The 10082-nt window shown below is 51.5% G+C and overlaps 1 protein-coding gene across 2 annotated transcripts; it reads right to left on the reverse strand.

Moving 5' to 3' along the window:
* Positions 1 to 898: 898 nt before the first annotated feature.
* On the reverse strand, positions 899 to 8913 carry RRP7A (ribosomal RNA processing 7 homolog A). Of its 2 annotated transcripts, XM_075124235.1 has the most exons (7): positions 8784 to 8913; positions 7421 to 7563; positions 4756 to 4881; positions 4376 to 4499; positions 3230 to 3327; positions 2255 to 2453; positions 899 to 1442 (listed from the first exon to the last, which is right to left on the reverse strand). In XM_075124235.1, exons 1-7 carry the CDS (start codon positions 8845 to 8847, stop codon positions 1357 to 1359), a joined length of 840 nt encoding a protein of 279 aa, XP_074980336.1. In that variant the 5' UTR covers positions 8848 to 8913; the 3' UTR covers positions 899 to 1356. The 2 variants fall into 2 exon arrangements, with proteins under 2 accessions (XP_074980336.1, XP_074980337.1); XM_075124236.1 differs by lacking the exon at positions 4756 to 4881.
* Positions 8914 to 10082: the final 1169 nt, after the last annotated feature.

The following is a 10082-nucleotide window of genomic DNA, read 5'->3' on the forward strand; positions in this document are numbered from 1 at the left end:
CAGCATTTGAGCAAAAAGCCACAATCTGGTATTACGAGGGGAGTAAAGGGTGGCATTGTTTGAGGGAGACAGACAACCCTGTAGGAATACACAGAGTTAAGCTATGAGCAGCAGCCATTGTGATGCATTTTCTAGCATCTACTCAAAGCTGAGCTATCCATTAGCTTGTAAATGACCCCAGAGGTGATCAAAAGAGGTCACACTCTTCCCATGCACTAACCAAGCAATAGCCTAACTGTAATAAAGGGGGCCACTTACTCCAAAAGAGACCTGGACTGTTAAAACAGATTCACCCTTATTTGAAAGAAAGGGTATGAGGGGCTTGTAGGGGGAGAATCATGGGCCTGCAGGGGTTCCCTCCCCCAGACAAAGCTCTACAGCGAGGCCTCCTCAAGCACCAGCCCTTTGGTCAGAAACACGAGATGCTTTGACACTGTCTTCTTGTGAATTTACTGAAACAGAGGAAAAGCCAGAGTAGCTCAGTACCCTAAAGGCAACAAGCAGGAGGCCCATGGGGGACTCTAGTGCTCCACATCCCTGACAGCAGGGAGGGAAGCAGAAACACCTGCCCTGTGAGCCTGCAAGCACCAGCACAGTGCTCACACCCAGCTGTTTCTGAAAAACTGCCACAGGGCAAGGCCTAAGGGGGACAGGAGCATTTCCCCCTGCAACCACCAGCCCTCACGTCCCCTCCCCCGACTTTCCAAACAAGAGCAGTTTCTGTGAAAGAGCAACTCTGCCCAAACCCTGAGTCACAAGTGCCCATCTCAGTGAGGGAGGGGGAGGAGCCTCACCATGGCAGGCAATACACTAGCTTGGCCTCCTGCCCTGTCATCCACTCAAGCAGGCATGTGGAGAGCTGCGAGCTGAGGGTTGACAAAGGCAATAGGGCAGCACATAGGAAAAGGGCAGTTTATTTACAATTCATGTACAGTGGACTTCTGCTGCCTTTGATTCAGCAGCAGTCCCCCTGCAGTCATCCGGGAGTGGGGGTGGGTCTCGTCCCTTACTGGGGGATCTGGTATAACAGGGGTGTCCAGAGGAGACAGTGCACTAAGAGAAAACATGAAGGCTGGTTACAGGAGGGGCGGCAGCCTGTGAACTGCACTTGAGTCATGCTAATTGGAGTCTCTGTGCTGGGCTTGCTGCCACTAGAGGCATGTTCAGCAGATGAAGAGCTCCACCCGACCCACCACTTGTAACCACCAGGGATTTCCCATTTAGGGCCCAGGTTACAGCAGAGGGAACAAATCGGTGTCACTGCACTTCCTAGAGGCCCCTCAACGTGCTCCGTCTGTAAACTTCAACGTGCCCTTCCGCGGAAACATCCAAGGACGTGGCAGCGCCCAGAGTGGCTCAGTATGGCCGGAACTTGCGCTGGGCCCGCATCAGTGCAATCCTCTGCTTGTCCTCCTCAAACTTCTTCCTCAGCTGGGCTATGTCTGAAAGGATGAAGAGGGGGGTTGGGTATGGCCACATTACCAAGAGCAGCAAATTTACCTTTCTCAAGAGCTTTGTACCCTGGCAGCTCTCAAAAGCTCTTTACTGACTGGGATAGTCCCAGCACAAGCAGGCTCAGCCACTCAAGTTAAGTGGATGCAATTCCCATTGCATCAGTGCTGAATTTGGTGCTGCATATACAGGGACTCACTTGTCTACCGCTGCGCTGCAGTTCCATCTGGGGTGGACCATGACACTGTTTACTTTTATACAGTTGCCTGTACGCAGCCAGTGAAAATTATATTCACTGGCAATTCAAGGGGGAACTGAGAACACAGCCACCTAAACAGGAATTTGGAAAGGAGACAGAGGCTATAGCAAACATGTTCTTACAAAGACTAGCATGGAATCAAATCAAGAAGAACAAGACAGCAAGGATCTCATGATCATGTCCCATTCAGACAGCAACCCAAGCACCCCACAGCACTCTGCTTGGTATTACTTCTGCATTAACTAGGAAGGGGAAAATGTGACCATCTGAATCAACTCCGCTTCTCTGGGTTTTCCTCATAGGTCTCCCATCCAAATACTGACCAGAGAACCAAACCCGTTTAGCTTCCAAGATCTGACAGGATCGCAGCCTGAAGTGGTGCTGCTGGCTGTCCTGCAGCTGTGCCTGGAATTCGGGAGAGCAGTGGTGGCCACTCTCACCTGTCACAGTGTTGGTGATGAAACAAACAACCCAGACTGGGGGGTGTTCAGACTGTGACGTTTGGGAACAAGGAGATAGTCACCCCCTGCCTACACAACTCACTTTCTCTCTTGGTCTCACGATGCTGCCAGGCGTAGAAGTTGAGTAGCTCCTTGCGTGCTCTTTTTCGCTTCTCCCTCTCCAGCACCCGCAAGCTGGCAGCCTCTGTCCGGGGGAGTCCAGGCCTTCGGCCTTTCCGTGTCACCTTCACCCAACCCTCCTCATCTGGAACACCCTCCTCCTCCTCTTCTTTGGCTTCTTCCTACGTGAGGAGGATGAGGGAGAAAATGCAGCTTAGTCCAAACCTGTCATGAGCCAACTGGTCCCATTCCACAACAGCTTCCTGAGGCTGTCGCCCAGCAAACACCACCCTCACACCCCAAGGGCATGGAGAATCCCAGCACCTGCTGCTCTGCCATGCAAGAAGGCCCAGGGTGGTGTTCTGGGGAGCTGTAGAATTGTGATGCAAAGTGGCTGAGGATGTGAGCACTACAATCCCAGCCAGTGGGTCATCCAAGAGCTGGTGTGTTTGTGGTAACTATACCACAGCTTGTGGGGAGGGTAATGGAACCTGGTCAGACCTAGTGCCTGGGCGCTGCCTGCCAGCAACTGGGAGACAGCAACCCTGGGCCCAAACAGGAGGCCTTGCCCAGCCAGCTACCCCGATAAAGAGCACGGACAAACTGACGGGGGAGGGATAGCTCAGTGGTTTGAGCATTGGCCTGCTAAACACAGGGTTGTGAGTTCAATCCTTGAGGGGGCCATTTAGAGATCTGGGGCAAAAATTGGGGATTGGCCCTGCTTTGAGCAGGGAGTTGGACTAGATGACCTCCTGAGATCCCCTCCAACCCTGATATTCTTTGATTCTATGACAGCATGTGACATACTGGAAGACTGAGGCATTCCTGCTGCTGCACAAAGAGCTGCTTTGTCGAACAGGAACAGGCCAGTCAGCAATGACAATCCCCAAGGAGTTGCAAGGCACAGAGAATCCTTTAAGAAAGCACATGCCTGGTTTATCTCATCAGCCCTTCCTACCTCTGCTATTTTCTGATCATAGGCTTGCATGAAGGTGTCCACTTCAGCCTTCAGCTCCGCCGGATCCACCACTGCAGCTGCATAACTGGCGATCCACTCTGAGACAAGGAGAGAAGAAGTCAGCGGCTGCCTCTGCAGTGAGCCTACCCGCAACAAGATACCTCAATGCAGCCCTGGACAGAACAACTCTAGGGACCAGAGAGGGGGTCAGTCTCCACGTCATTACTCCAGGGCCTGCCTGCAGAGATAGCCAGCAAGGGAGCCAATGAGTGACAAACGTGGCCACAGTGGTTTGTGGGACCTAGGCACCTTTCTCACCGTGATCTGGTCTGATGCCTACCAGCTCTTTTCACGCAGGCCAACAAACAGCTGTGAGAGGAGAATAGCGGAGAGCCACTCACATCTAGGGCCAGGGAGAATCCCATGTCAGAGCAGAGTGGCTTCATGCCCCACTACACAAGCCAGCCAGGGCCCTAAACATTCAAAGGTCAAATTTAACATCCTCTGCTGTGAGGACCTAACATCTCCTTACAGTGCATCACATCATTCTAAATAAAGTGAGGATGTCAGCATCTGCAGGAGGAGCCGCCAAAGCACAGGAAATCCTGGCTCTGCCATGGACTGTGCTCCCAGCTGGATAGTTCATTCATGTCAGTAAAGCACACTGGGATCTTTCAATGCATGGTGCCATAGGAATGGGGACTAGTCTCATTCTCAGTTGTAAGCAAGTCAAGGCCAACTCCCCCAAACCAGAGAAGATACTGAAAGACTATGGATAAGGGCCGCATAACCATTTGAGTGACCAAGGCACCATACAAGGGTGACAACTGCAACTCCCTTGTAGACCTCCCCACCCCTTCCAGAGTAGCTGGTTATGGAGCCTATGATCAGGAACTAAGTCCTCCCACTAGCATGAGACGCTCCATGTGGGATGAGTGAGGAATACAGGGAATGCAGAACAAAAGGAGAAGGGATGGGAAAAGCTGGACAACTCCCAGCTCAACCTGCGGCACGTGAGAATCACTGTTGAGGGGTGATTGACACACAACCTGGATGGCACTTTTATGGCACGGGGTATAGCCAAGATGAGACACCCCTCCAATACATCCTCCCCCCGACAAGTCTGGAGAGCACCAGATGACTTACTGCGGATACCGGTTTTCACAGGGTGACTCTCTGAAGATATCTCCAGAGGGCCCTGCAGTGATAGGGACTTGGCTGCCTGTATCCCAGCCGGATTCTTAAACACCACGTAAGCCACTCGGAATCCCTAGGGAAAAGGCAGCACATTGGTACAGTCGGTGACAATCAGCACCCTCAGAGCGAGCAGTTCCACAGAACGAGCAGCTTTATTAGAGAAATAAGGCTCCAGCCAGCACTGGGGTTGCCAGGAGATAGTTAAAAAAAATTGAAGAATCCCTCAGGAGGCCTCTTTCACCACCAACACCTCAGGTTTCTTCCCATCCTAGCTCCTACAGCATGCCCCCTTTCCCTCTGCTCCTCTCAGAGTCTCCCTTGAGCTTTACCGGAACTGTCTTGAGATTGAAGAATTTGGACTTGGACGCCTCTGGTTTCTCTCGTGGCCCCGGTTTCTCACACACATTCACAGATTGGACAGATGAGCAGCAAGAAAACAGCCTGGACAGACATGCCTTAATACAAGGGAGAAAGAGAAAAGTGACCAGGGCTCACCTGTGTGCCCTCCCATCGGGAGATGGAGGCTACACACTCCACTGTACCTGTTTCCCTCCTACTTGCAAAGATTCCACACTGCAGCCATCACCATCCTCCCAGCTGAGGATGGTTTATAACTCTCTCCCTGTACTCATCTGCAGCTGTCAATGCTGAGTGACAAGGAAGCCCTCTGATATTTCCCTCACAGGCAGAGTTTGATGCCTCACAATGTTTCCTGCAACTGGTGGATCAAGGAGCAAGCCCCCCTCGCCTGGGTCTCCCATCTGGTAGCGCACCTACCACTAGGGAGCCAGACCTAGCCTCTGCAGCACCCCCAGCCCACAAGGGAGTGCACACACTCAAGTTTTGTACCTGTTTTCAAATAGTGGTGCAACTGCTCTGGGATAAATTATAGTGAGCACAGGACTCACATGTTTTCATCACTGTTAGAAAAGATTTGCTCACAGCAGATTTTCAGAACACAGTGCCAAGAACTCCTGAGCTGTGTCTGTATCAGCTTATCCTTCTGTGTAGCTGCATCGTGGCCAAAAAACATGCACAAACTTTTGAAGCACAGACACATTTTAGGAGTGATATTGGAATGAAGATCAAACCCAGCTCCTATGAAGCCCCGCTAATCCTTTGGTCAGTGAGATGGCCTATCAGTTGGACCTTTAAATGCAATGATTTCCTACACCTCTGTGCTGATTGAACAAGCTTACACCAGTTTCCTTGTGGAACTGGTGTAACAGAGTCCCTAGTAGAATCAATAAGCTCCAGAAGCACTGCAGCTCCCTTGAGATGGTTGCATGGGCAAATCTGTGGCAACTTCCCATGGTTACTGGATTTGTCACAAAATGGGAGGAGCACCAGGCAAATTTATCTTTCTTACAGGCAAGAAAGACAGACATGGGCTTCAGCGATCCCCCTGTAACTAGTAACGAGGACAAAGGGTGATTTTACAAAAACTCGTTAGCTAGTCAAGGTGAACTTTTGGCTCCACACTATGGTTGTCTTTGACTAGCTAACCTGGGTTTAAAAGGTATTAAACTGCATCTATACTAGATCCCAAGTGGCATTTCAAATGGGGTTATAGCTAACAAACAAAACACATTTTTCCTTATTCTAGACAAAGCCTCAGAGGGAAGCACGACCTTTACTATGTCATCGTCACCCTCTCCCTGCACCACCGTTTGGACCGTGCAGCTCTCCCATACAAGTACTAACATACAGTAACTCCTCACTTCATGTTGTAGTTATGTTCCTGAAAAATGGTACTTTAAGTAAAACAATGTTAAGTGAATCTAATTTCCCCATAAGAATTAACGTAAAGGGGGGGAGGGGTTAGGTTCCAGAGAAATAAATAAATATATATACACGCACACACACACAGTATAAGTTTTAAACAAACAATTTAATACTGTACATAGCAATGATGATTGTGAAGCTTGGTTGAGGTAGTGGAGTCAGAGGGTGGGATATTTCCCAGGGAATGCCTTACTGCTAAATGATGAACTAGCACGTGGCTGAGCCCTCAAGGGTTAACACATTGTTGTTAATGTAGCCTCACACTCTACAAGGCAGCACAAACGGAGGGAGGAAACACAATAGATGCATGGCAGTGGCTGCAAACATTCCCTGCGGAAACTGAACCCATGCTAACGAACCCACACTATCCCACTGGAGTGCACCACTCCCTCCACTTTCCAAAGTGCTATGGTGTGCGTGCACGTGTGTGAGAGAGACAGAGACACACACCGTGTGTGTGCATGCACGTGTGTGAGAGACGCATTGCCCCTTTAAATATGCTGACCCCACTCTGAGTACACTGCCTTTTTAAGTAGATCAGCAAGTTCCCTCCATCTTGAGCCCTATCGTGTGTCCCCGGGGATAAAGGAGTGGAGGGAGGGGGATACCCTGGCATTAGCACCGCTCTTCCCCTCCCCTCCCCTCTTGCAAGCAGGCTCCCAGGAGAAGCTCCAAGGCAGAAGCAGCACATGGCAGTGGGGGGGAGGGACAGCTGAACTGCCTGGCAATTAATAGCCTGCTGGGCAGCTGCCGCATGGGGCATTTAGGGGAGTGGGGTGCTGATAGGGGGGCTGCCAGTCCACCCTGGTTCCAAGCCCCCACCAGCTAGCTGCAATGGGCTACTCTTTCTGCAAGCAGTGGACAAAGCAGACAGCTGCTAACCGTTCTAAGGGAGCATTGCGCAACTTTAAATGAGCATGTTCTCTAATTGATCAGCAACATAACAACAAAACAACCTTAACCAGGACGACATTAAGTGAGGAGTTCCGGTACTTGTTACAGCATCCCTCTCTGCTCTTCTGGTTATGCTTCAGCCCCCAGTAAAAAGACCACATTCACATATTCCTTTCATAACTCTTCCAGCCCAACAACTAGGGTTGCCAATCCTCCAGGATTGTCCTGGAGTCTCCAGGAATCAAAGATTATGTCATGTGATGAAATCTCCAGAAATTTGTCCAACCAAAGTTGGCAACCCTACCAACAACTTACCTTTGTGCAATACGGGGGGATATTTAGGACGAAGAGAGTACGGTGTGGAGGGTAGGTATTATCGGTGCCTTCTCTGACTTTGTGCTCCTTCACATACAGGTAGTGAGGTGACTGTTGCTTCTCAGAAAGCTTAACTGGAACGGCTAAAAGGGACAATTTTTAAAGAGATGTAGCAATTTACAGCAACTGACTTCAGCAGAGCATCAAGTTCCAGAAAGCATTTTAGGAGGCAACACCATCAGTTGCTGACTTCATTGCCTAACTAGGTTCTACCTGGCTCCCACAAATAAATCTTTGGATCTCCCTCAACACCCACCAGTCCTGACCAGTCAGGAAAGTGTGTCAAGGTGCAAAGTGCTTTACTCATAACCAGGGATCCTAGAAATCCATTTGCCATGGAAAAAATACAGAATTTGCATTTTTACAGACTCTTTAAATTTTACATTTTGTGAAAAAATAAAAACATATTAACTACATTTTACTGGAAGTACCAGTATCACATATTCCATAGGTTCTCAAACTGCAGGGTGGTGGTGGAGGGGTGTGTGTGTGGTACCTGGAATGTATTCTGGAGGGGAGGAGAGCATGAAAAGCTGCCGGCAGCAGTGCCACCTTCAGAGCTGGGTGCTTGGCCAGCAGCTGCCACCCTCCAGCCACCCAGCTCCAAAGGCAGAGCGGAGAGCAGCAGCTGCTGGTCTGGCACCCCGCTCTGAAGGCAGCATGGCCGCCAGCAGCACAGAAATAAAGTTGGTTTGGTATGGTATTGCCTTCAGAGCTGGGCGGCCAGAGAGCAAGTCTGTTAATTTTATTGTAATAATTGACGGCAGCTTGTTTAAAAATTGTAAATAAATCAGTAAAACATTGTGTTCAGTTGATACCTGTACATAACGTGGCTAGGGAAACTTAAGCTCAGCGTTTCATTTTAATCATGGGGGGGGGGGGGCACAGACTTATGGTTTTTTAATCCAAGAATTTTTTTGTGGCGAGAGGACCGGGGGGGATCACAGAAAACGGGGATCCCTGCTCATGACATTGGGGCTTCTAGCTGTGCTGTGGCACCAGGCCAGGGAGGGGGCCACGGGACCGGTGCCCTGCGGGGCGGGCAGGCAGGCGCGGGGACGGCAGCGTGCGGAGCAACCCGCGCCCAAGCCAGGCGGCGGCGGCGGCGGCGGCGCGGGGCCGGAGGGTGTAAGAAGCGGGGCCCAGCGGGCTCCTGCGCGTCCGGCGGCGCGTGAGGGGAAAGCTGGGCCTGACCAGCCCCTGTGGCTACGCTGGGGCGGGGGGACCCCGGGGTTTCGGGCTAGGCGTTCCCCCCTTTAAACCCCTCCCACAGACAGCCCCAGCCCCAGCCCCAGCCCGTTACCCGTGTAGCCTGCTGGTGCCCCGGCCGCTGCTGCAGCCACAGGCTTCCCCTTGCCGGCCGCCATCTTATTCTCCCGGTTGGTGACGTCAGCTCAGCGGCCAGGACACCGGGGCGCGCAGGGGCCGCCGGGAGCTGTAGTCCCTTCGCGGGCCAGCGTTTGCGTCATCCCCCTCGCGCTGGGCGGGGGGGGGGGGGGGAGCCGGCGTCAAACAGTGATTGGGTAGGGGGCGGGGCTTCAGAAGAACGGCGCCGTTCGGAGCGCAGCGAGCCAGTCCGTGCGCTCCCCCGCCTGGGTGCGAGGGTGTGTGCGCGGGAGCGCGCGGCCAGGGTGCTGCTAAGGCAGGCGCGGCCCTCTCGCCGTGATGGCTTCTGCCAGCGCGGGGCTGGGTGCAGTCAGAGCGTGCACGGGGGGGTCGGGTAAATACAGGGCCCTCACCCCCCACCACTTCCTAAAGTCCTGGCTACAGCGCTTCTGACTGCGCCCGAGGTGCGAAAGAAGGAACACAGCTGCAGACCGGCTCCTGCCCCACAAGGCCTCATCCACCCTGTTCAGCGAATGCATTGGCATGGCCCTTTCCATAATTACAGCAATTTCCATGCTAGGGCAATTTCATCAGGGGATTTTGCTGCTTCAGAGGACTCCGCTGAGCCCCACAACAATCCTGCCGTAGCCAAGTATTATCACTGCTTTACAGATGGGGAAATTAAGGCAGAAGATTAAGTACTGTGGCCAAAGTTGCATAGAAAAGCTGTGACAATTTGGAAGACACTAGAGCTCTAGGTGTAGGCAGCACAGCATGCTCCCTCCCTTCTGTTTCCAACATGTTAGTTTTACTTAAAAAAAAAATTCTGATTGGTGAAAGAAGGTAAATGTAAAGCCCTGGAGTCTAAAAGCACCTCTCTGTCCCCCGAAGAGGTGCAGCACAGCCCCAGGGAACACAACTTCTTTCCAAATCACTCTTCCTCTGTCTTCCCCACTATTGTCCACGTCTCAATTCCCAGTGGAGTGCAACCCTAGGGATCAGAGGAATTTTCTGTTACCTATCTTTGCAGACAGTTGTGATGTGAAGATTTGGGCCACTGGAAACTGGACTTGAACCACCACCTCATTTCACACAAACCATTGCTTTAAAAGTCTCTAACAACCCAATCTAACCTGTCATTGGAAGATACTAAATCACTGAGGTGGCAAAATGCTTAAAGACAATCAATAAAAAAGATGGAATCCTATGAAATGAGCAGCTGAATCTAAGGCTCTGCCCCATTCCCTCACTCTCTTTAACGCGAGAATCCCAGCTC

The sequence above is a fragment of the Caretta caretta genome, chromosome 1 (assembly GCF_965140235.1).
Source record: "Caretta caretta isolate rCarCar2 chromosome 1, rCarCar1.hap1, whole genome shotgun sequence".
Lineage (NCBI taxonomy): Eukaryota > Metazoa > Chordata > Testudines > Cheloniidae > Caretta > Caretta caretta.

Excerpts from the sequence above, each read along its gene's own strand:
- RRP7A (XM_075124235.1), bottom strand. The coding sequence starts at position 8,847 with ATGGCGGCCGGCAAGGGGAAGCCTGTGGCTGCAGCAGCGGCCGGGGCA. Across the intron at positions 4,500-4,755 it reads TCAATCTCAAGACAGTTCCG|GGATTCCGAGTGGCTTACGT; the intron begins GTAAAGCTCAAG and ends CCTTTTCCCTAG. Across the intron at positions 2,454-3,229 it reads ATGATCAGAAAATAGCAGAG|GAAGAAGCCAAAGAAGAGGA; the intron begins GTAGGAAGGGCT and ends CTCCTCACGTAG.